Source organism: Macaca thibetana, chromosome 5 (assembly GCF_024542745.1).
Source record: "Macaca thibetana thibetana isolate TM-01 chromosome 5, ASM2454274v1, whole genome shotgun sequence".
Taxonomy (NCBI): Eukaryota; Metazoa; Chordata; class Mammalia; order Primates; family Cercopithecidae; genus Macaca; species Macaca thibetana.
The window spans coordinates 70,982,992-71,010,321 of NC_065582.1; the positions used below are offsets into that span (position 1 = coordinate 70,982,992).

The window sequence follows — 27,330 nt, forward strand, 5'->3', positions numbered from 1 at the left end:
TGTAATATATTACATACATATCCATGTTAGGTTTATTTGTTCATTTGTCTTCAGTTTTCAGGATATCCATGTTAGGTTTATTTGTTCATTTGTCTTCAGTTTTCAGGTTTGCTTATTTCTTTCTCATCCTTTTTCATTTATTATTTTGGCTACATGTAAAACATTTCATGGTTCAAAATCAAAGCTATAGGCTGGGCTAGGTACCTCATGCCTGCAATCTCAGCACTTTAGGAGGTTGAGGTGTGTGGATCACGACGTCAGGAGATCAAGACCATTTTGGCAAACTCAGTGACTAACACAGTGAGACCCTGTCTCTACTAAAAATACAAAAAATTATCCGGGCATGGTGGCACGTAACTGTAGTCCTAACTACTCAGGAGGCTGAGGCAGGAGAATCGCTTGAACCTGAGAGGTGAAGGCAGTGAGCCGAGATTATGCCACTGCACTCCAGCCTTGGTAACAGAGCGACACTCTGTCTCAAAAAACAAAACAAAACAAAACAAAAACAAAACTATGTAAAAAATGTACTTAGTGAAGTGTTTCTCCCACTCATCCCCTTACTTTTCTGCTCTCATCCCACCATCCCCCCATTTTAAATGTAATTTTATTTTTATTAATAATTTAAAAGTTTTAAATTTCTATTAATAATTAAGAAAACTCTTTTATTATTTTTGGTGTGTTTCTCCTGTATTTCTTTTTGTACAAGTAGATAAATATAAATATGTATTAAAATTGCCCACTTTTTCCTCCCTTAATATATTGTGGAAATCACAGTACATCAAAATCTTCCTAATTTTATTTGTATAGTAGTTTCATGTATGGCTATACCACAGATTTTTTAACCAGTCTCTTATGGATGGATGTTTAGGTTGTTCCCACTATTTGATGTACAAATAATCCAGTAATGAATAACTGAAAAAATGTTTGCATTCAGATTGTTCATTAAAAAATTGACTTTGTGGTAATTTCTTCTTTAAGGTAGAGTTCTAAAGGTAGAATTTCTGCAGTGAAGAGCTATGTGGATTTGTTAGATGTTGCTAAATTTCTTCCATTAGGGTTGCACCATTTACTCACTCACTAGGATATATGAGAGTACCTGTTTTCCCACAGACTTGCTAACAGAATATCTTAGCAATCATTTGAATTTTTGTTAATCTGGTAGATAAGAAATAGTATCTCAATATAATCTTACTTTGCATTTTTCTTATTATGAGTGAAATTGAGCATCTTGTCATAAACTCAATTACTTCAATAAGGTCATATATTAGATGCCATGTTGGGAGAGAATAAAAACTCAGTTACTCAAACCCTCTGTAATCAAGTGAATTCTTTGGTGAGATACTTCCAAGGCAACGAAATTTTCTTTCAAATTCCAAAGATAGTATGTATGTAGTCACGGGAAGTCATGGGAAATGCATTGTCATTTATTTAGAACCTACTATGTGCCAAAACTTTTGCAGTGTATTGTGAATGTAAAATAGAATAAGACATGATGTCTTCCATCAAGGAAGTCAAAAATTACTGGAAGGTAAAGATAATTGATTATAGGACTGTAGGCAAATTATAATTGGGTTATGCCTGAGTACTATGAGAACACAGAGGAGAAACATTAGAAATCAAGCTAGAGGGTTGGGGATGTCTTCTTTAAAAAAATGATGTATGAGTTCAAATTTGCAGGAGGGCATTCCAGATTGAGGTGATAATACTTTAAGATACAGAGTGAGATAGTACAAAGTTTTGTTCAAGGTACTGTGAATTATTCCGTATGGGTGGAGTGAAAGGTGCATATAAGAAGTTACTGGAAAAAAGGATGAGAAAAGTGGACAGGAGCCAGATTTGATTTATTTTTTTCAAGTGAAGAAATTTTCTGTCTATCCTGAATGCTAGAAATAGTATATAGGAATTAAAATCTGAGCATTTTGCATTTAGTATTTAGGAATTAAATAAATAGTATTTAGGAATTAAAATCTTTGCTACTGGGTGTCACTGATTGTTATGGGAAACTATCAAAGGATTAAACAAAAAATAACATAATATTCATTTCTCCAACTTAATATCTATTTTCTTACATTTTAAGATAATATCCATTCCAAAAACTTGAAAGTTTTCATACTCCTATTTTTCTTAACTATGGAGGTCAAAACGACTTAATCATGCTTTCTTGTGGTTTTCTTAATCTCACAGTGACAAGTAGTAACAGTAAGTTCTCACTTAATGTTAATGGTAGGTTCTTGGAAACTGAAACTGTAAACAAAATGACATATAACAAAACCAATTTTACCAATGCTTAAATAATCTAAACAACAGTTAATTTCCTATGACATATTTCTGTCCCCCAAAACATCACCCAGCTTCTAAACAGGAACACAAGCATTTTAATATTAAACATTGAAATAAATGTGAGCTCTACATATATTTAGGAAAGGTTAGTAAAAACAAGTAAGATAATCATTTACCCAATTATTCCAGTTTAGGGTTGCTTGGGGGCCAGGGCCTATCCTGGCAGTTCAGGGCACAAGGCAAGAACCGACCCTGGACAATATGCTATTCCATCACGGTTTATACAGGACAGTTAACCTGATATGCACATCTTTGGGATGTAGGAAGAAACCCGAGTATCAGAAGAAAATCCACATAGACATGGGGTGAATGTGCAAACTCCACACAGATTGGCCCTGGATGGGAATTGATTTTTTCCTTATCAATATTATAACAAAATGATATTAAAGGAAACAGCATTATTCAAGGACCTGCTGTATATAACACCACAGTTAGTAATGAAGAATATTAATAATAGAAAAATAGGGCTGATATGGAGGATAGCAAAGAAATGAAATAAAATGTTTTGGCTTTATAAATTTAAAAGTCTTACCATTTTATAATTAACATCAATACAATGTATTGGTTTAAGATAAAAAGAACATAATTCTTTATTCATAGTTCTTTAAAAGTACATTACACATTTTTCCTTAACTGCAAGTGTTTATTACAGCTTTTCTCAAAAGGACTAGTTTTTTGCTTTTTAACCCTACATGGAGATGGTTTGCTTTTTCTTAGACAATAGCCTGACATATTTAACCACTCAGATTTTTTCAGTACCAGGTCACTGAGTCATATCAAGAAGGAATGTGCATCATATCAAGACCAATTTAGCCAGGAGTGCAGAAACAGTGTGTTGTAGCAGGTGAAGCGGTGAACTAAGAGTCAGGAAGAATAGAGTTCTGGTCAGAATACTATAGAAGCTACCTGGAGCGAACTAAATAATCTTTTTGGAACTCTAGTTCACCAAAAATTAGGAGATTGATAGATAACCTTCATGGTCTTTTCCAGTTTAATAATCCTTTGTTCTGTGTCAGGTAAATTTCATCATCACTTGTGAAAACCTGCTAAAGATTTAGGGCCTCTTAAACATTTTCTGAAGTCTAAATTTCATTTACTTGCAAGCAGAGACTCTGCCAAATGCAGTTTTATTAAAACTCGGCTTGTTATTCACATTTGGATATACCTTAAAGCAAGTCATACCCCTGAAATATAACTCTTCATGCATTTAGTCAATCATTAAAATACATTTAGCAACCTCTTATTAGATTCAAACATTGATCTAGACACAATGGAAAGCACAAAGATGAAACACACACAGATTACCTGTGTAATAAGAATGCCCCATTATACAGTAGAAAGGATGTACACACAAATAATCACACTGTGGGGCAGGTGATAGGCAACATATGAGACTTACAGATACAGAACAATTGGAACTGAGTAAATAGAAATTCTATTCCTGTACGCCAACAACACAAAATAATTCTATTTTATGTACATCACTATTAGATGATTATTATTATTTTTAATGTAGCTTTTATTGTGTAACTCTGTGTGTGTTGTGTCTCTGTGTTCATGTGTGTGAAGTTTCTGGTTATAACACTAATAGATGTTCACTATAGATATTTTATAAAAATTAGAGGAAGATAATGGAAATCATCTTCAATCATGTGATCTAGGATAACTACTGCTAACATTCTGCTGAGTTCTTTCTAGTTTATTTCCATACTCATATCTTATTTTCTTGTAATTTACTTTTCCCATTGAGAAGATCACAAATATTTCCCATGTCATTAAAATTATTATTATTATTATTTTAGATGGAGTATCGCTCTGTCACCCACGCTGGAGTGCAGTGGTGCGATTTTGGCTCTCTGCAACCTCCGCCTCCCGGGTTCAAGCAATTCTCATCCCTCAGCCTCCCGAGTAGCTGGGATTACAGGCATTCACCACCATGCCCGGCCAATTCTTGTATTTTTAGTAGAGACAGGGTTTCACCATGTTGGCCGGGCTGGTCAGGAACTCCTGACCTCAGGGGATCCAACCGCCTTGGCCTCCCAAAGTGCGGGGATTACAGGAGTGAGCCACCACACTCGGCCAAAATTATTATACAACATGTTTTTAAATGCCTGAATGTATCTTATTATAAAGCATATTTTATTGCATAATGCATTTTATTACATAAGGGTGAACATAGTTTATTTTGCTACTGGCCACTTCCCCCTCCGTTTTGGACATTTACGTTCATTCATTCATTTATAAAATATTTTTTAAGCACCTTATAATGCCAGAACTCTTCCTAGTGTTGAGGTTTAGAGTAAACAAAACACAAGATGTAAATGCCCTATTGGAGCTTGCATTCCAAGTGAGTATGGAGCAATACATATATTAAAATGATAAAATTAACTAGTCCCATCTAAGAGAGCTACTTATTCTACTTAGACTTTATAAGCTTCAAAATGAATCTTTTGAGCCTCTCCAAAGAGGTTCAGTTTACTCCCAATCTGTGGGATTGGCTGGAAACCATAATGACTGTTCTCACAGGATTCAGATCAAGCTAATAGCTGCATAGCACCTCCCCTTGCAAGTCTTTGCTAGGAGGATGGTTCTTAGGCAGCCGTTACTCAGTCATAGTTTACAAGTGGGGGGCATGTGGGGATATAAACGAAGAACGGACATTTCACAGAAGACCAGGACTGATATGGGCTGACTCAGAAAGGTGAGCTGAAGCAAGTGGATTCCCTTGCTTGGAAATTCGACCTGAGAATCCGGAGGATGAGGCAGTAAGCAGTTAGATTTGGGGCTGAATTCTGATATGGAGAATATGTGATGCATTCATATTGGGCCATTTGTAGGAGTAATTAATGGTCTTGCAGAAATCGTAAACAAGCAGCACTTTTTTTGAAGGAATGTATAATGTGATCACGTGTACAGAAAAGAGAAAGATATGTGAAAAGCATCTTTGGGTTCATAATAAAGCACTAAGGCAAGATTAATATTAGCATTTCTCATTTTTTTCTTTACCTTCTTTAATTTCTATTTTAAGTAAAGTGACCTCATCAGAAAAATATTTACAGTAGGCCCCGTATCAAGGGTTTTGGTTACCCATTGTCAACCATGGTCCAGAAAAATTAAATGAAAAATTTCAATAATAAAAAACTCATAAGTGTTAAAGCAATTCTCATTTTTATGGACCTTGCAGCTACCTTGGACTCAGAACACCCTCTAGGTCCTATGATTCCCGAATGTGTAGCTTTCTGGAGTTCCACATTACTTGAAGTAACATTACTTCCTAGAGTCCCATTACCTGAGGTAACTTGAATGAGCCTCTAGTCCTTAAACTATAAGAACTCAACACAAATGAGTCTCTATACAGGAAGACAAATGCATGTGTAAAGAACAGTACACAACAATACATAATTCAGCCCCACTGAATTCAGGAAACAGATTTTCCTTATGCTTTTGACTTGAGAATTTTCTTAATAGGACTCAGATTTCCTTTTTTGAATAGATTCATTTTTCTTTTTAAATCAGGTCATTAGAAAAGTTAATTTCTCTTCCTTAACATAAAAAACTAGGTACAAGGTATTATGTTTAGACACTGGAATAGTTTTGGAAATGAAAGACACATTCTCTAGGACCACAAGCGTAAAGCCTAATACAACCCACAATTACGATGCAGGATAATAAGTACTTTGCAAGAGTCTGCAAAGGATGCTATAGAAACACAAGGAGGGCCTCTAAATCAGAGTAGAAAAGGTTTCCTGAGGACGGTGACCCCTGCACTGAGTTTTTAGGATGAACAGCAGTAAACACTATTTCAAAATCCAGTTTAAGGTAGAGTTCTCTGGTCACTTAGGAAAACATTAATTCTTACTGTTTTTTAAAGTTCTATTGCAGATTTGGAGTCAGTTTCCATTCTGATACCTTGATTCTAGGTCTACAATTTCTATAACAGTTTTTGGTAATCTTTGATTACCAAAATCACTTCTCTGTTTTCTTCCTCGGCAATATTTCTCTATTTGCCTGATCCTAAGATTCACCTAAAGCACATGGTGAGTATGCAGATCCCCAGCTCAACCCTGGAGATTCTGATGCATTAAGTCTGGATTTTTAAAATTCAAGCATCTCAGGCAGTACTCACTATTAGGCATGTTCAGGAATTACTTTTCTAGTGTCTAACGTTATTATCATTTATTTATTTTTCAGTAAAGAGTTTCCTGTTATTAGAATGTGTTCCAGAACTAGTGAATAAAAAAAGAAACATAAAACTTCCCATTAGGACAAAATGTTATTTCCTTTCGGATGAATTTTATAGATAAGCACATACACATATACAAATTACAGTGATTTTTTTTTTTCAATTTCAGTGTGGGTTAATTTCTTTTTATAAACGCTTTTTTCTGAGTGAATTCTGTTTTTTTATTTTAGTTGTAATCAATCTATGTGTTAATTCTAGTTTAAGATATTCACTCTATTCACATCCATGTTTATAATAAGAGAAACACAATTTAGATTTAACTTCTAGGGATTCAGGTAGGAGAGTATGTAGGGTATGGTAGAAGTATATTATATCAAATTGAGAAACAGAGACAAAAAGCATTTAATAAAATGTATGCATAAAGGGGTTAGCTAATGCTTCTGTGGGATGGTTAATGGTTTGATGAAGGAGGCATAATATTGTTACACAGTCAGGGATTTGTTTCACCTGAATTCCAAACAAATGTAATACCGTAGTGCATTTATTTTTTTTTTGAGACGGAGTTTCGCTCTGTTGCCCAGGCTGGAGTGCAGTGGCACGATCTCGGCTCACTGCAACCTCTGCCTCCCGGGTTCAAGCGATTCTCCTACCTCAGCCTCCTGAGTAGCTGGGACTACAGGCACCCGCCACTATGCCCGGCTAATTTTTTGTATTTTTAGTAGAGATGGGGTTTCACTGTGTCAACCAGGATGGTCTCGATCTCCTGACCTCATGATCCGCCCACCTCAGCTTCCCAAAGTGTTGGGATTACAGCCGTGAGCCACCGCGCCTGGCCCATCGGCATGAATCTTGTGGCAATCCACAGTTGCTTTTTTGGATTAATAGGTAAGCACTGACTTTATTATCAAGTGTGTTGAAGGGAGGCAAAGTGTTCTACATCTATAGTTGTTAATGACTCAGTACCTGGAGTCTATTTATTCAACAAGTGCATAAGCAAAGACTCATCACATCTTGTGATTAGAAATAAGAACACTGAAGCAAAAAGGTGACATTTTTGTTTAATGCATTTGAGATGATAATATGGCTCCTACAAGAAGTACAAATCTGTCTAAGCCAGAACTTTTTCAATTAGCGTATTAATTAACTGTTACTGCATCTTCCTAAGATAGGTGGAACTGGAAACTTGTTAAAATGAACACTATAGTCTTACTAGTTCCTTTTGTCTAAGTATGTATGTCATATATTATATAGAGTTTAATTTGTTGAGAGCAGATACAGTCATTGCCAGTTAATGCTTTTTGTTATCTTCATAAGTTTTAGTTCTTAGTACCCTTCTACATATTATTTTATATAAGTATCTAAAGTAAATAGGCTCTCACAATTTTTGAAAATATATATGAGTACTCTGTATAATTGTAAATTGATCAAGAATGTTTGTATCTGGGTATATTACATGTTTGTGTAGAAATCTCATGCCTGTGTGTTGCTAGCAGTGACTGTGGGGTACTTCCAGTGGCTCTCTCCTGTGGTACATCATGAGGTAACTCTCATTACTATCGTGAATCAACAAACACTTTGAGGTCTGTTTCTGACCGATGGGCTCCAAAACCTGATTCAGCACACTTGTAGAGAGAGTCAGTTTTTTTTTTTCTGGGACAGAATCAAATTAGCAAAAGCTCACGAAACCAATAAATAAAAACAGGATACCATCTATTAGTTTAAAATGGGTAACTGTAAATTAGAGAGGAACTGAAATACTCTACAATTACTTTCTATACAATTAGAGGGCTCTTTCCAGGTAGTCCGGTTACATGGGAAGAATTGATCAATTAAAACTTATAAAATTATATTGCGAATTATTGTCCCGGAGAGTACAATTTCCTATGATTAACATATTCTTTTCCTATAGTAGGATCTACATGGGAAAGTAAACCATAATGAGGAAGTCATCAGTTGGGTTTAGAATCAGAAAAGGCAGAATTAGAAAAATTGAAATCTTAATGGTTCCAGGTTCGGGGAGCCTGCTAGGTCCACCTCCGCCAGCTGGATCTGAACCTCAAAGTCTATTAATCAAAAGCCCTGCATCCAACCTACGTGAGAGGGGTCCAGGCCTGTGACATTGGAAAGGCTTATTCAGAGATGACCAAAGTTTTCTCTCCCCTAGACAGTGCTAACATTCGTCTTTGTATTCTTTTTGTTAAATTCACTTGATTGATACTTCTTTCTTTCACAGTGACAAATATTTTGGTAATGTTAGAACATTTCAGGCCAGAGAGTTATTCTGTTTAAGAGTTTTTTACCTTTGCTGTGATCTTTCCAGTTTAACTCTGAGGGGCACCTTATTGTAACCCTTTCTCACCCCATTACTGGTAACTTATTGCACCTTGATATTATGTTGACATATGGTAAAAATTTTAAACCCTCATTAACTAAAGTCCTGTTTATATTTTCATTTTCAGCTCAAATGTATGTGAATGTATTTAAGTGCCATGTGTCCAATACACATCTACCTTTTTGTAGTAAATGATAACTTCACTTGGCATTCTCAGAAAATGGCACTTCTAATTGAGGCCTGGGGTAATAAACTTACAATGGCTATCTTTCAAATCCACTATAATTAAAATTCATAAATTTCCTGCAGCTAATGTATACTTTGATTCCATCAAGGTTTTCTCATTTTCATCCTGGCCTAATAAAAAATGTCATTTGCTAAATTACTGGCATGCCTTACTGCATCTGGATCTTCCTTAGTTTCAATATAAACTTTATCCAAGCACTTAATTTCAGGATGGAGAATTCATGGGAAACATGCCACTACTCCTTACTCTGTTCTCCAAGACAGATATCACTAACTAATGATAGCAGTTCTCCCTCTGGCTAGACGTGGGCTGAATCCAGATGTGGGCTTCTTAACCTCTTGTCTCCAGGTGAGTAGAATTGCTTCCAGTGTTAGAGTTGGTGTGCCAGATAACGTTAGCTTTGGATTCCTTGTTTATCTTGTGGCATCTGACAAGATTTGTCATTTATTTTGAGTCTAGGGACTTTTTACTGAAAATAATTGTCTACTGAAAGTTTTCTGAATCAGGAAAGAACAAGTTTTGTGCGGCTCCCCCAACCCGCCACCTTTATTCCTATGAGTCTCCTCCTCAAGACATAAAATTGCCAAATATCATTGATAAAGGCCTGAAAAGTAGGGAGGTTTGTTAAAGAATTTGCTCAGTTAGTCCAATTAATGTCCAAGATTAACATAAACTTTACTGTAAGGTTTTTAAAAACAAAGACAATAATTTGGTTTTTAAATTAGTAAAAAGTGTAATATTTCTTATCACAAAATGGATGAAATTCTTAGTATAAATCCATTGTACATGAATGATTTAACTTTGAATTTCTTCCATGCTAAACGAAACTCATTTGCTTTAGAAATTGGAGATAAAATCCTACGGTGAACTTTTAAGAAGTTCGTGATTATTTGTTAATACTCCTGTTGCTCTATGATGAAAGTAAATGTGAAACATCAGAATTTTATAGGTGATAGATTAAAGTGCTTAAAATTATTGGCGAAAATGTTAGCATTTTAAGAGTGTTTTAACTGCTTCTTCAGTTCATAACCAGGCATTGGTTTAACTCTCTTTGACTATGTATTACTGTACTGGTTGAAATGAGAAAAAGGAGAAGAAAGCTGTATAAGGAGACTCAAAATACTTCCATTTGTGAAAATAGGTAAGTTAGAGGAGTTATGGATGTTCAAACCAGAGTTATTTGTATTTTTGGGATCTGAAGGTTGATAAACTTCCAAAAGTCCAAATATCACACTCCTCCAAACTATCCCCATTTTTGAATACACGAGCAGGGTTTGTCCAAAGATGAGTTACTCTTTCTTCTGTCTCATTTTCTAGGAGTTAAAACGTAAGTATAGTAGATGAATACAAGCAGAATTAAACACAGTAAATCTCCTTGAATACAAGTAGATGGTGAACACTATCTGCAATTTTATTTGCAGGGACTATAAAACTAAGGTCGAGAGAGTGGTTTTGCAAATTTTATTCAATTTATCCCAATCGTATCCAACTTTTTTTACTGATAATTTTTTTTACATTTGGAAATAATAATTTTTTTTCATCTTGAATATTGCCAATGCCAGGGGCAAACCCATACATCTTCTGATAAATAAACTTAGCTTTACTTTTTATGATAGTGATTTTCAAAAGGGAAATAAAATCCCTTCTTTTCCTTATACAGCTTACTTCTATTTGTTATTTCTCTACACAACTTTCTAATACTTGCCTCAAGCAGCAATATATGCAAATGGTTTACTGTGGAGCTGACACACAAGTATGAAGAAGTAAAAGAGTAGCCCATTAAATAGGCCTGCTCTGCTTCAGCATAGGACCTAGCAAGACGAGATCTAACATGAAGCAGAAGATACGACTATATTTGCTTACCTAATTCTTCTACCCTTTTGCTTCTACATTAACTTTAAATAGTAAAATAAAAAGAATAATAGAGGCAACTGTTGCCTAAATGGAAAATAACAACAACAACAACAACAACAACAGCAACAACAACAAAAACTGGTTCCCAGTGGAAATAGGAGAGTTTTACAGGTGAAAAATTTTATTTTCCATAAAAGCTTCTGATCACTTTCCAATGCAGAGGAGGATCCTCTGGAGCACTTCCCTGGTTCTGCCATGAGTTCCTCATGTTACTGCTACTTGTAGAATTGGTTTGTCCCCATTTCTAGATATGGTTCCATTTTGTTTTTACTACTGTTTCAGAGCTAGAACTTCATATTGGCTTGGCTGATGACTACCCAATCCCTAGCCTCTTTGCCAGGGTGATTTTTGCCAGCCCTATTATTTTTCACTATTTATTTGGAGAATAAAGTACTTACAGGGTTGAGGACAACAGTGAAGAAAAGTTCTCCTCCTTGGATACTCTTATCCAGCTCTTTAGGACCCCCTGGATATTCTTTGTAGAAAATGGTGTGAGTGAAAAGCCCACAGGTTTGTCTTGGGAGAACCTAAAGGAAAAATGAAAAAAGTAAGGAAAAACTTTTTTTCCCAATCAATTTGTTGAAACTTAGCTTTTTGCTCATGGAAGATGATGCACAAGCTAGTGAATTATTCAGGTCTAACTAGTGCCTGGACAATCTATCATACTCTAGGCAAGAGAAGGTGATGCTAATATGGAAGGAATAGTGAAGAAAGTTGAAGAAAAATTTTAAAACTAAAATGGGTGTTGTGTTATTTTAGCTACTTGTCTGTTTTAAATATCAAAGTGAGTACTTCTATTATGAGGCCTAGTAGGTTCTAGCATCTTAAGAGATTAAAAAAAAGAAGTAAAAATGAGACTTTAAAGAAGTATTGGATTGTCGCGCTATACTGTAATCCTAATAGGCAAGAATTTTAAGAAAATAGTTTCTGCCAAATTCTGCCATGCATTAGAAAATGAAGTCAATTATCAACTCAATGTGCTCCTTACAGAATGACATTTTAAATTAGAACGAATATTTGCGACACAAATCACAGTATCTGTTCTCGTCTGAAAGGACTACTGCAGGCTATAGTAATTACCTCAGATTCTAAGTGTGAAGCCTGCCAGTTCCTACAGTAAGAAAGAGATTATCCACTTGGCTTGTTACTTTTAGAAAGTGTAGCAACAAAATGATAAAAGGTCATTTAGTAAAAGATCTTCTCTTCATCCTTTGTATATATATTATCTGCTTCAATTATATACATTTGTGATAAGATTTTTCAAATTTTTACAGCCTTTTGCAATTATAAAAGATGTGAATTAAAGTTGTGCAAGATGGTAAAGCCTTAAGCAGAATATGTTACAATGACTTCATGGTGACCTATGTTTGTCACTACACATTTGAAGTAGCAGAACATTAACGAGTATACTTCAGAGAGCTACAAATGTTACAAAATCATATAGGGGCAGATCTTCTGCTTATTGTCCTAAGTAAATCAATCTTCATGTTTTATGTCTTTACTCTTAAAGCACATTTGGTTCAGTAAGTGCTTTCAAAATACTACCTGTCCAGGACCTCACATGTTTTTCAACCCTGTAGAAATAGACTAGTTTTATTTATTTATTTATTTATTTATTTATTTTAGTTTGAATGTGTATTAAAATAAATTTTCATCTAGCCCTTGGACAGTATTATATAATACTGGTTATATAATACAATCTATTGTATAATCTAGTCCTTGGACAGACAGCTCAATCAGTATATCTGCATAAATCAAAACTCTATATATCCTATTTATGTTGGTAAGTTGGTAGAAGTTATATCCTTAGAAGCTATTTTATCTTAATAAAATAGTTACAAAACTTCTGTTTAAGCACAAAATATTAGCTCTGATGATGTCTATGTTTAAAAGCATTATGCATCCTCATTATCCTATCTATATACAAAAACAATAACAAAAAACAACTAAAGGCAAATGCATTCTAACGGAATTACATTTATTTCCTAACAACTATTATAAATGTAATATTTGGAAATTAAAAATGAAATTTTGAATTTGGAAAGCATTCGGAATAAATAAATGCTTTATATAGCATTTATTCATTTATTTTACAAATATTTATTCCAAACTCTCTGCTAGCCCACAGAATAGAGTTAGTTAAGTGCTAGTGGAACTAGCTATGGACTCTATATTAATACGTTGCATGGAGTTAGTTTTATGCTAGAATGCTAGATCCATATGCTAGTTCCGTGCCAGTCCATGTGAGAGAGCAGAAAGATATATATTTTCTACTCTTGAAGGATTTAAGCTATATCGGGGTAATGAGAAAGACCCAAAAGCTAAATAATAAAATGCTCACATGTGTTACATGCCATTTAACATTTTAAAAGTGTATGACTATGACTGAATCACTTCTAGGGTTCAGTTTGAGTATTTTGCTTGGAAAATTATAGGATATATACAGAGCCATCTTTGGGACTTGATTGCCTAGCTGATTCTATGCAAAATGAAGAGAGAAGCAAAAAGATGTTTGAATTTTGTCTGTTTCTCAAATTACTTGAATTTCAATGCAGTGAAGAGGAAGTGGCAGGCTTTACCCTGCAACTGCAGGAGCACTACTCCTGCTGAGGGTATGAACCCCATAGAGAGCCCTAGGGGAGTCAGTGGACCACCACAGGAGGCTAAGGAGATAATCAGGAGTGTGGTAAGGGTCATATTCCACTGCCTTGCTCCATAAATGCAGTGGCACCGAATGATGAGCATGTTCCTTGAAACAGCTTTCTTATGCTACAGAAAGGATGAGAAACATTTTTAGGCATTCTGCTGTGGGCTGCCCCCTAGAATTGGTTCTGGGAATGTAACAGTATCAAAATCAAACTTTGAGATGCCGATGAACCCCTGGGAACCTTATTGCTGCTGAAAATAACTGGGAGTTCATTATGAAAGCCATGATCAAGAAGAATCTTGGCCAATGGGAACTGAAGCCAATATCCTGTACCTATGGCTCAATCAGGAGCAACTGCCAACAAATACTTCTGGGGAGATATCAATAAAGACCACTTAGCGGGTTTACAGCAAGATTAATGATAGTCTCTACCAATGGGCATTTCCATTAAAATCAGTAAGTAGACAGAATGTGTAGTCTAATTTCTTAGAGGTCTCTGGCTGATATGGTTAGGGTTTGTGTCCTCACCCAAATCTCATCTTAAATTGTAATCCCCATAATACTCATATGTCAAGGGAGAGACCAGGTGGAGGTAAATGAATCATGGGGACAATTTCCCACGTGCTGTTCTTGTGATAGCGAGTGAGTTCTCACGAGACCTGATGATTTTATAAGGGGCTCTTCCCCATTTGCTCTGCACTTCTCCTTCCTGCTGCCTTGTGAAGAAGGTGCTTTGCTTCCCCCTTGCCTTCCGCCATGATTGTAAGTTTCCTGAGGTCTCCCCAGCCATACTGAACTGTGAGTCCATTAAACCTCTTTCCTTTATAAATTACCTAGTCTTGGGTGTTTCCTCAAAGCAATGTGAGAATGGACTAATATACTGGTTCTTTCCAGAGAGTCATATTCAACAACCAGGGATTAGAGTATAGAGTGCTGGTTTCCATCAAGTCTTGACTGAAGGAAAATGACTCAGTTGAAAATGCAATAAAACTAGGGGTCCAGAGACTTTGGTTAGGGCTCAAACACCTTAAAGTGTAATTGGTGTTTACGTTCCTGATGAAAAAATGATGTGTTGTAGGAATTCAGAGGAGAATAAGATCCCTGTAGGTATGAGTTAGGTATTGAGTTGCTATATACTAAGGTGCTTTGTTTTCAATTATTTAAGATATGGGACTTGATATTGAAGAATAAAGGGAATAGAAATAGGTAGACAGTGGCCAGAAAGTCTCTCAAGGTGGAAAGAATGACACAGGCATGGTAATAGCAATACTATTATGGAGTTTGGTTGGAGTGAGTGTGTTTCAGCTACAGGGAAATAGGAAATAGAAAGGTAGACAGTCCAGATGGTTTTCAGGTACCTGAAGGGCACATTAGGGGATATGGAAGCAACTGGAACTAATCAAGGTTAGGAAGGCCAGGATGAAGGCAGCATTTTAGAAAGATTAAAAGGTTGGCACTGTCTATGGGATAGACTGCAGTGAGGTGGTGGAAGGAACCTGTGAATAGATAAAGTAGGAAGCAGCACCAGAATTAACACATGAAAGTCAAGGAAGTAAATTAAGATGGTGGCAGTGGGAAAGGAAATAAAAAAGATATAAAGGAATTATTGATGAAATATAGACACTGATTGGAAGTGGTGGTGGGGGGAGAGAATGATGTTTGAATTACAGAATTGAATTAAGGATAATAGCACAATCAATAGCTAGTTTGAAGGGAAGATTAATGAGTCCTTTTCAGTTGGATTTGGGAATGGATCATCAGAAAAAAACTGCTCTCATACAACAAAATAAGAATGTGATCTAAAGTTCACTCCTCAGTTTCCTATTTCTAGATGCATTCTCTCCCTAGGAGGGCATATTGGCTCCTTTGGTCTCTACTTGCTTCTCTATTTGAATGGGCTCCTAGCCCTGTTTTCTCTCGCTTATTGTGTAATCAACTGTCTGCTGAACATTTCCCACTTGGAAACTCTCATCCAAGAGCCCACAAGCCAAATATAGAAGGTTTCCACAGATTGCTGCAAAAGCAGACCCACAGGGACAGTTCCATCAAAACAGGAAAGCTGTTAGAGCCTTGATTACCTCAGGATTCATGCATTTATAATATAGATAAAATGTGTTTTCAGGAGAAATGAAAAAATATAACCCAGGTCTTCTAAACTCCCTCTGGTCAGAATTCTGGCAGCTTGAGCCACAGTAAGTTCATTTTCAGTACAGAGGAAGGGCAGATTGGGATAAAATGTGGCCATTATGTCCCCGTCCAACATTTACAACAGTTTTTTATTGAGGGAAAAGTCAAGATGGGAGATGATCTAAGCTATATGTCTATCCATTCTGTAATTTTTGCAGACATTGAAAAACTGTCTGAAAAGAAGTCAGTTATAACCTAATTCTAGAGGGTAGACATCTCTTCAGACATATCAGTTCAACAGAGTGTTGCGGTGGCTCATCACATAGTGTTCTTCTGTGGTGTTTCTTCCCAGTGTGTGATTCTAAATTAGGAGGCCCATTCCTAGCTTTACCAGGACTTTCTTAGGGTTCTCTGATTTGGGAAGAAATTAGGATTTCATTACTTACTTTTGGAGGTAGTAGCATATTTTGACAATATACATTTACTGAAATTGTAAAAAACAAAACAGAGAAGCCCAGGATAGAATTAGATGATGTATGCAAATGATTTAATTAACATCACCTGTCATTTTTACTCTGCATTATTATATGTTAATGATTATGCAGGGCTTCACATGTGGCTTCTGGCTGCAAATGGTTGAGTTCTTTTTTTAGCCTGGCATGGTAAATAGAAGAACACAGTTTGACTGGCTTGTCAAAGAGCAGCATGGTTAATATAGACAGAGTTGGTGTTAGTTTTTCATACTGAATAACATTTTGAAGAAGTGATGTCTACTAAAAATTATCTGCAAGTTAAATGTAATTTTTTTTTAGTATTTTAACATCAGTGCCTGCTTACCAGTGGCAATGACAGTAACGAAACCTTTTTCAGTTATATTTGAAGAATTGAAAAGAAGTGATTTTAATTAAAACATCTTCTGCTTAGATATGACAAATATGCTTCCTGCAGCCTGGAGATTTTCCTACATTTATGCTTCTAACATTTGTTTTTTTCTTTCTTCAAGTGAGGAATGTAAATCTGGCAGAATTAGTTGTACCCTATGCATACCGGAGGAAGCTCACCATGATGTTTTTGTGGATAAAACCCCTCCGGTATCTAGCTGGTTTCAGATGTGGATATTCTTCAGTGCTGGTGATTTTAATGTTCCAGACCTTCTTCCAGGCCTCGTAAAGTTGAACATGTACAGGGTAGACGCCTGAATGGTGAGGGGCCACAGCGTAGCCCATGTCCGTCGGAATGCCGTGCTCCTAAGACCAAGCAAATGTTAATTAGAGCATGTAAAGATTTATCTTGATCCTATTTTTACACTAAGATTTTCAAATGTACTATAAATATATATGTTTAAATGCATCATTACTTAATTGTGTGGTAAAATTAAAGTGGTAAGTATTAACACTGCTGGACGTCATGAAGCCTGTTAGCCATTTCACCAGTCTTTATGTTGATGCATCTATGTTTGAGGGGTGGTGAGACAGAACTAGTGATTTTAATGAATAATTTGAAAGAGCCTCCATTTTGCGCATCCTTGTCACAGCCACCTGTTTTCCTATTGCCCATAACGTCAACAAGTTAAATGTTAGACACTTATTGCAAACAAAACTAAGCACTTCCCACATAATACAACCAATATTTATTAGAGGAACAGAACACATTCCAAGTTCATTAGGCTGCTGATAAGATTTTATTTTGTCTGTACCGTTTTTACCAAGTTTGCCACATTTCTGTTGTCCCCTCAGCATGTGGGCCAGTAGTAACAATGTTCCCTGCCTTCAGAGAAGCACACTCTTTTGACTGGATAATGTAAAATTCAACAGAGTAATATTTTTTTTTGAAGTAGAAGTCCTTACAGTGAAAGCTGAAGGTACTCAAACAGCCAGATATTCTGGGAACTTAGTTGATCTGAAGTCAAGCTCTTGCACATAAAACGACTCCAGTTAAAAAAAAGGCATAGCGGAAAATTACACAGGAACACAAAATGAAACGTGTCCTTTACAAATAGAACACCCATGGCTTCAATAGTTGACAGGTGTTTTTTTCCTCCAAAATTATTTTTTATTTTTCTGTTTATATTTTTCAATTACTTGGAAAAAATCTTCAAAAATTCCACTCAAATGGTTTTTTTTAAATTAATGACTGTCTTCATGACAAATAACAATTTCACATACACAGAATCATAGTATCAGGCTGCTAAATGGTTTAAATTGCAGAAATATGCAGCCAACTGATATGGAAAAAGTTAGAGATATGGTTAGCTTTGTTTTTAAACCTAAACAATAACAGGAGGGGAAGAAAGTATATGCAGTGCCTGAATGCAGAAGGAAAACAGCTTGCCAATGGTTTGCCATTACCTAAACACTTGTTCAAATTCCTTCATATGGCATAAAAGGCCCTCAAAATTTGGTCCCAACCTACCTATATAGCCTCATCTCCTATCAGCACTCATCACCCCAATTTCTGATGATTTCCTACATATCACTGCTGCATACTGTACAGACCGTCTTCCTCAACTGGAATGCCCTTTTCTTATCTTGTAAACTCTGTTTATTGTTCAAAACTCAGTTCAGTCAGCAGTAGTTGAAGATGCCAAAAACGGGAGCCACTATCTTACTGCTGTGAGAAAGAGGATGGGTGGTATTGGAGGTTGAGTGGACCATTCCTGTGTTTCTGAAGGGTGGGAGGGAAAGTTTCACATTCTTCATTTTATTTGCATCATTTGCAGAAATTACCATAACTACATAACCATCATATTTAGAACTCCACTAAAAATTGAATTGAAATATTTCATTGCTTTTTTCTTACTGGTTTTTAAAAACTCAAACTAAAGTAATTTTTTCCCACTAGACATCCCTTATCAACACATAATTTGTGCTCAACTAAAGTGGTTGAAGGCTAGGGGTATGGTGATAAGGACCAGATGAAGAAAAATGAAATTATACCATAAACATTAAAAAATGAATGATAGGTTAACAACTTTAAAAATGTGCTGAAGTAACTTTATTATTTCTGCAGTGGTTGTTAAACACTATTCTTTTATTTTAAATTTCAACTTTTAGATACAGGGGGTGCATGTGCAGGTTTGTTATATGGAAATGCTGTGTGGTGCTGAGGAGGTTAACAACTTTTCGAAGAGTATAGGAAGAACCAAGGAATAAATTCACAATGACAGGAGCTATGTTATAAAATTCCAGTATATGCAAATTTGTAAGAAATTATGCTGTTCAAAAGCTCAAGGTAGTTTTCAACACCTGCGAGTAGTCAGCTGTGTCTTAAGGACCCACATGGCATGAAAGGATGGCCCAGCATAGCAGAGACATTTCCCTTATTTTGGATTTAAAAATATTTGGCAACCAATGTATATACAGTTTTTACTTTTTTTCCCTAGCTTTAACACTAAACAACTACTGTGATTTTTAATTAATTAATTAATTTATTGAGACAGGATCTCACCCTGTTTCCCAGGCTGGTGTACAGTGGTGGTGATCATAGCTTACTGTAGCCTCAACCTCCTGGGCTCAAGCAATCCTCCTATGATAGTTAGGACTACAAGTGAACACCAGCACACCCAACTAAATGGGGCTTTTTAGTTTCATCTTTTATTTGTGTGCTGGTGCAGTGTGGCATAGTAGCAGAAAACATCGCTTCTGGAATCAGACATAGCTGGCTGTTCATGCTCTCATTTACCAACTGCGTGGCCTTTGGCAAACAACCTATGAGCTCTAAGCCTTGTTTCCTGTTCTCTAAAATGCTAGTCGTAAGGGCATTAACTCAAAGTGGTTCAGAGGTAATTCTGAAAGGCAGTTAGTATAGTTCTGGAAACATGATACACATTTAATGAATTTTTAAAATTATGGTTGTCATTACTGCACTGCCTCTATTGTTTTTAGATGCTATGATCCTACCACTCAACTATAATGTGGAAATTATGAAACTACCAGGCCACTTATTTTCCACTAAAAGAGACAGACTGTATTTTCTACTTTCACTGCAGATTTTGGGATTCTTCACATGAGGCTTCTGTGGTGAACTCTGACTTCTACCCCACGACCCTTTCCTAAGCTTGCTTCTCTTCTGATTCCTCCGAATATGCTCAGCCACCGCCAAGTGCTTCCAGCTCGTGAGTCATTCAGATAGTAGGGGGCCACTTTTAAATTCATTTTAGAAAAAGGCAACATAAATTTGCTCCCAAATTTGCATTCATCACCAGAGAGAACACCTGAAATGTTATTGTATAGAAAAGTTTAGGCTAAGATTGCAGGTAGTGTGATCTGGAAGGCAGACTATCATGTTTTAAAAGCTTTAGCCATCATGCTAAGTTTTTGGCTGATTACTGTCCTCCGGATTGTTCAATTTGTGATTAAGCACATATTGTTGTTTAATCTGCAGCAAAAAGTCTACCTTAAGAGTTAATTCTAATTAGTCTTTTCATTGATCCTGGATTGAAAGTAGCATCTTAGATCCAGGAACTCTGGAATCTATGTTAAGAGTTTTCTAGTGGAGGACATGGTTCAAAAACACTGAGGAATGTGGCTATGTAACTACAAAATGTAAATGAAATATTTGGAACACAAGTGGAATTAATAGTCTCAAGAGTTGAACTCATGATTTCCACATCTCAGCCCTACCAGATACTCTCTTTCTCCAGGGTTTCTCCATGTCATTAAATGACACCATCAACCATCAACAAACAAGTTGCTGTGTTGAAAGATAGTTTTGACAACTCCTGTTTCCTCTTTTCCAAATCTAGTCCACTGCCATGTCCTATCAGTACTATCTCTTGTATATATCTTAAATTTAGCTACTTTTCTTCAATTCTATCATTATCATCACCCTAGTCGAATCTACCATCTTATCCCGTTGCCTTTTGGCATAGAATCCCATTCCCTCTCTTGCTTCCTTCCAACACATTTCCTGCAAAGTAATATTTAAAAGATACAAATATGATTTTGTGACTGTCTACTCAAAATCCTTCCCTGATTTCCCTTTGCACTTAAATTACAAAATTCTTAGCATGATCACAAGCACTGCATATGATCCTTGCTTCTTTGTCTAGCTTCATCTTGCACCACCCTCAATCCTTCACTGAATTTTGGTCACATGAACCTTTCCCTGAAACTCACCAAGCACTTTTCTACCTCAGTATCTTCCTATATATGGTTTCTCCCCCTGAAATGTTTCTACTCCAAATCTTCACCTGGATAAATCTGAAGATAATTTATTCTGTCATATCTTCGGAGAAGACTTCACTGACAAGTCCCAATCTAAATGAAGTCGACATTAAGACTTCTCTTAGTAGCTTTCCTCATTTTTTCATAGTACACAGCACAGTTTGTAAGCATGTATTTTTTGCATAGAAAAGACATTTATGTAATATTTCTCTTTTTCATTAAACAATAAGCTTCATGAAATTAGGTTCCATTTTATCCACTGCGATATGCTCAGTGTCTTGCCAACAGCAAGTGCTCAGCAAATACTAGTGAAAAAGTTACATGATCTGATTCTGACTACCTCCTTCTATTCCAGTTTTCACTTTCTCAATTATCTTCATTACACTGCCTATTCGTCTAAAGAATAAACATATGGTAACTCACAGGGAAATTTTAATATCTATGTAAATAATACTTGAAAGCATTTTTGAGACTGTAGTTAAAAATTATGAGGGCAAAGCAAAATGGCAGAATAGAAGTCTACACCATTTGTACCCCCTGCAGGAAGACCAAATTTTAACAACTATCTGCATACAGAAAAGTACCATCAGAAAAACAAAAAATCAGGTAAGCAATCACAGTACTTCATTTTATCTTCATAAAAGTTAATGAAAATGGCGTTGAGGAGGGTTGGAGAGACAATCTTGAATCACCAATGCCACCTTTCCCCTAACTCCCGGCAGTGGCCATGTAGTGCAGAGGGTCTGTGTATGTGGGGGAGGGAGAGCACAGTGACTGGGGGACTTTATATTGAACTCAGTGCTACCCTGTCATAGCAGAGAGCAAATCCATGCTGGGCTCAGCCTTTGCTCACATATTGAGGGAGCATTTGGACTAGACTTAGCCAAGGGAAGTCATGCATGTTATCAGTTAGTGCTCGAGTTTCTTGTTAAGTCTCGCCACCATGGGCCAACATGCTCTAAGGTCCTTGGTAAACTTGAAAGACAGTCTAGCACACAAGGACTGCAATTCCTAGGCAACTCCTAGAGCTGGGTTGGGATTAGAACCAGTACACTAGTGTAGCATGTGACCTAGGGAGACACTAGCCAGAGCAGCTAAAGGATTGCTTGCACCACTCCTTCCCTAATCCCAGGAAGTGCAACTCACAGCAGTGAAAGTGTCTCTTTCCTTCTGTTTAAAGGGAGGAGAGTAAAGAGTAAAGAGGACATTGTGTTGCATCTTGGATACCGGCTCAGCCATAGTAGGACAGGGCACCAGGCAGAGTCATGAGGCCCCCATTCTAGGCACTAGCTCCTGGAGAACATTTCTTGACACACTCTGGGACAAAAGGGAACCCATTGTCTTAAAGAGAAAGATCCAGTCTTGGAAAGATTCATCACCTGCTGATTAAAGTGCTCTTGGGCCCTGAATAACCATCAGTGATAGCCAGGGAGCATGCTGTGAGCCTTGGGCACTTGGGACGTGCTTACTACATGTGTGACCCAGCATGTTTCCAGCAGTGGTGACTATGGTGAAAGACTCCTGTTTGAGAAAAGCACAGGGAAAAGTAAAGGGGACTCTGTCTTGCACCTTATATACCAGCTTGGTCACAGTGGGCTAGAGCAAAAAGCAGGCCCTTGGGATCTTTAAGTCCAGGCCTAGGCTCTTGAACAGCATTTCTGGAACTTCTCTTGGTCAGAGGGGGACCCACTGTGCAGAGGGTGAATCCCTGGCCTGGAAGCATTCACCACAAGCTGACAGAAGAACCCTTGGTCTTAAGTGAACATTGCCAGTGGCCTGGCAGAACCCTGCCAAGGGCTGCTGGTGGTGGTGCTCAGAGGGAGAGGCTCTTCTCCCTGTGGAAAGGAGAAGGAAGAGCAGGAAGTACTTTGTAGTATGGTTTTAGTACCAGCTTAGCCACAGTAGAACAGAGCATCAGGCAAATTCCTATTTTTCACTCTAATTCTTGGCTCCCAGACAGCATATCTGGACCTGCCTGGGGCCTGGAGGAACTTGCTACTCTGAAGGGAAGGGCACAAACCTGGCTGGCTTTGCCACCTTCTGATTGTAGTGGCCTAGGGCCGTGAGTGAACATAGGTGGTAGCCAGGTAGTGGTTATAGTGGGCCTTGGACAAGACTCAGTGTTGTGCTGACTGAGTCTTTAGGCCTGACCCAGTACAGTCCCAGTTATAGTGGCCATAGGGGTGTTTGAATCATCATAATCCCAGTTCCAGGCAGCTCAGCACAGAGAAAGAGACTCTGTTTGTTTGGGAGAAACTAAGGGAAATGAACAAGAATCTCTGCCTATTAATCCAGAGACGACTTCTAGATCTTCTCCAAGACCACCAAGATGGTACCTTTATGAGTCTGCAAGAACCACAGTGATATTAGGCTTGAGAACCAAGCACCTTCAAATATCGGAAAAGCCTTCTCAAGGACCAGCATAAACAAGCCTAGACTGCAAAGGCTGTAATAAATATCTAACTGTTCTATGCGCAGACACAGATGAACATCTACAAGCATCAAGATGATCTAGGAAAATGACCTCACCAAATGAACTAAATAAGGCACCAGGGACCAATCCTAGAGAAATAAGGATGTGTGACCTTTCAGACAGAGAACTCAAAATGGCCATTTTGAGGAAACTCAAAGAAATTCAAGATTAACACAGATAAGGAATTCCGAATTCTATCAGATTAATTTTACAAAGACATTGAAATAATAAGAAAGAATCAAGCAGAAATTCTAGAGTTGAAAAATGCAATTGACATACTGAAGAATGCATCAGTCACTTAATAGCAGAATTGATCAAGCAGAAGAAAGAATCAGTGAGCTTGAAGACAGCCTATTTGAAAATACACAATCAGAAGAGACAAAAGAAAAACAAAACAAAACAAAAACAACATAGCATACCTATAAGATCTAGAAAATAGCCTCCAAAGGGCAAATCTCAGAGATATTGGTTTTAAATAAGAGGTAGAAAAACAGCTAAGGGTAAAAAGTTTGTTCAAAACGAATAATAACAGAAAAACCTCTCAAACCTGGAGAAAGAGATCAACATTCAAGTACAAGAAGGTTATGGAGCACCAAGCAGATTAACTGAAAGAAGACTACCTCAAGGCATCTAATAATCAAACTCCCAAGAGTCAAGGACAAAGACAGTATCCTAAATGCAGCAAGAAAAAAGTAACAAATAACATTCAATGGAACTCCAATACATCTGGCAGCAGACTTTTCACTGGAAGCCTGACAGGCCAGGGGAGGGTGGCAAGACATATTTAAAGTGCTGAAGGAAAAGAACTTTTATGCTAGAGTAGTATATCTGGTGGAAATATTCTTCAAGCACGAAGGAGAAATAAAGACTTTCCCAGACAAACAAAAGCTGAGGAACTTCATCAACACCAGACGTGTCTTACAATAAATGCTGAAGGAAGTTTTTCAATCTGAAAGAAAAGGATATTAATGAGCAAGAAGAAATCATCTAAAGGTAAAAATACACACTGGTAATAGTAGGCACACAGAGAAACAGACTATGATAAGACTGTAAAGGTGATGTGTAAATTACTCTTATCTTAAGTAGAAAGACTAAATGATGAACCAATCAAAAGTAGTACTACAAAAACCTTTCAAGATATAAACAGTAAAACAAGACATAAGGAACAACAAAAAATTAAAAAGTGAGGTGATAAAGTTAAAGTATAGTGTTGTCTTTCTGTGGAGTTTGTTTATGCAATCAGTGTTAAGTTGTCGTCAGTTTAAAATAATGAGTTACAAGACAGTATTTGCTACTCTCATGATAACCTCAAATCAAAAAACACAACAGAAACAAGCAAGAAGTTAAAGCACAAGAGAAAATTATCTTCACTAAAAGGAAGACAGGAAGGAAGAAAAGAAGAGAGCAAAAACCCCCAAACAACCATAAAACAAATAACAAAATGGCAGGAGTAAGTTTCTACAAGTAAATCATAACATTAAATATAAGTGAACTAAACTCTCTGATCAAAAGACACAGAGTGGCCAGATGGATGAAAATACAAGACTCTATGATCTGTTGCCCACAGGAAACACACTTCACCTATAAAGATAAACATAGACTGAAAATAAAGGGATGCAAAAAGGTATTCCATGCCAATTGAAATAAAAAATGAACAGGAGTAGTTATACTTATATCAGACAAAATAGACTTGAAAACAATTACTGTGATAAGAGACGAAGAAGGTCACTATATAATGATAAAGGAGTCAACTCAGTAATAGTATATAACAATTTTAAATATATATGCACCCCACTCTGGAGCACACAGCTATATAAAGAAAATATTATTAGTGCTAAAGAGAGATATAGACCCCAATACAGTAATAGTTGGAGATTTCAACACTCCACTTTCAATATTGGACAGATGTCCCAGACAGAAACTTAACAAAAATGTTGCCATTTTGTTATTTGTTTTATGGTTGTTTGGGGGTTTTCACTCTCTTCTTTTCTTCCTTCCTGTCTTCCTTTTAGTGAAGATAATTTTCTCTTGTGCTTTAACTTCTTGCTTGTTTCTGTTGTGTTTTTTGATTTGAGGTTATCATGAGAGTAGCACTATACAACAAATGAATCTAATATATATTTATAGAACATTTCAACCAAAGGCTACAGAATACGCATTCTTTGTCTCAGCACATGGATCATTTTCAAGGATAGACCATAAGTTAGGTTATAAAACAAGTCTTAACACATTTACAAAAATCCAAACAACATCAAGCATCTTCTCTGACAACAATGGAATAAAACTAGAACTCAACAAGAGGAATTTTGGAAACTATACAAACTCAATGGAAATTAAACAATATGCTCTTGAATGATCAGTGGGGTCAATCAAAAAAGTTAACATGAAAATTGAAAAATGTTTTGGAAAAGAAATGATAATGGAAACACAACATACCAAAACCTATGGGATACAGCAAAAGCAGTACTAAGAGGAAAGTTTACAGCTGTAAGTGCCTACATCAAAAAAGAAAAAAAAAAACCTTCAAATAAATAACCTAACAATGCATCTTAAAGAATTAGAAAAGCAAGTGCAAACTGAACCCAAAAATAATAGGAGAAAAGAAATAATAAAGATCAAAGCAGAAATAAATGAAATTGAAATGAAGAAAACAATACAAAAAAGTCAATGAAACAAAAAGGATTTTTCTAAGATAAACAAAATCAGCACACCATTAGCCAGATTAACAAATTAAAAAAAGAGTGAGGACCCAAATAAATAAAATCAGATATGAAAAAGGAAACACTACAACTGATATTGCAGAAATTCAAAGGGTCAGTAGTGGCTACTATGAGCAACTATATGCCAATAAACTGGAAAATTTACAGGAAATGAATAAATTCCTTGGCATATACAACCTACCAAAACTGAACCATGAAGAAATCCAAAACCTGAAAAGACCAATAACAAGTAATGAGATTGAAGACATAATAAAACGTCTCCCAGTAAAGAAACGCCCAGGACTTCATGGCTATACTGCTGATTTCTACCAAACATTTAAAGAAGAACAAAGCAGCAATCCTGCTGAAACTTCCAAAAAATAGAGGAGGAGGGAATACTTCCAAACTCATTCGATGAGGCCAGTATGTTACTGATACCAAAACCAGATAAAGACACATCAAAAAAAGAAAACTACAGGCCAGTGTCTCTGATGAATACTGATGCAAAAATTTTCAATAAAATACTAACAATCTAAATCCAACAATACATTAAAAAGATCATTTACCATGACCACGTGAGACTTATCCTTGGGATGCAAGGATGGTTCAATATACACAAATCAATCAAGATGATACACCATATCAACAGAATGAAGGACAAAAATCATAACGATCATTTCAATTCATTCTGAAAAAGCATTTGATAAAACTGAACATCCCTTCATGATAAAAACCCTCAACAAACGTGGTATAGAAGGTACATACCTCACCATAATAAAAATCCCTCTATGACAGATGCAAAGCTGGTATCATACTGAATTGGGGAAAACTGAAAGGCTTTCCTCTAAGATCTGGAAGACAACAAGGATGCCCACTGTCACCACTGTTATTCAACATAGCACTGGACGTCCTAGCTATAGCAATCAGAAAAGAGAAAGAAATGAAGGGCATTCAAGTTGGACAATAAATAGTTAAATTATCCTTGCTTCCAAATGATATAATCTTATATTTGGAAAAACCTAAAGATTTCACCAAAAAACTATTAGAACTGATAAACAAATTCAGTAAAATTCAAGATACAAGATCAACCTACAAAAATCAGTAGCATTTCTATATGCCAATGGTGAACAATGCAAAAAACAAGTCAAAATGTAATCTCATTTATAGTAGCCACAAATAAAATTACATACCTAGGAATTAACC

The 27,330-nt window shown here is 36.4% G+C and overlaps 1 protein-coding gene across 4 annotated transcripts in view; it reads right to left on the minus strand.

The window, feature by feature from the left end:
• The window catches only part of NDST3 (N-deacetylase and N-sulfotransferase 3), a 218,868-nt gene that overhangs the window by 93,957 nt on the left and 97,581 nt on the right, over positions 1–27,330 (minus strand). For all 4 annotated transcript variants that reach the window (XM_050792340.1, XM_050792339.1, XM_050792342.1 and 1 more), the window contains 2 exons: positions 16,852–17,037; positions 11,415–11,543 (listed from right to left, as the gene is read on the minus strand). In XM_050792340.1, coding sequence (XP_050648297.1) covers positions 11,415–11,543; positions 16,852–17,037 — 315 coding nt within the window. The remainder of the gene's footprint in view (positions 1–11,414; positions 11,544–16,851; positions 17,038–27,330) is intronic.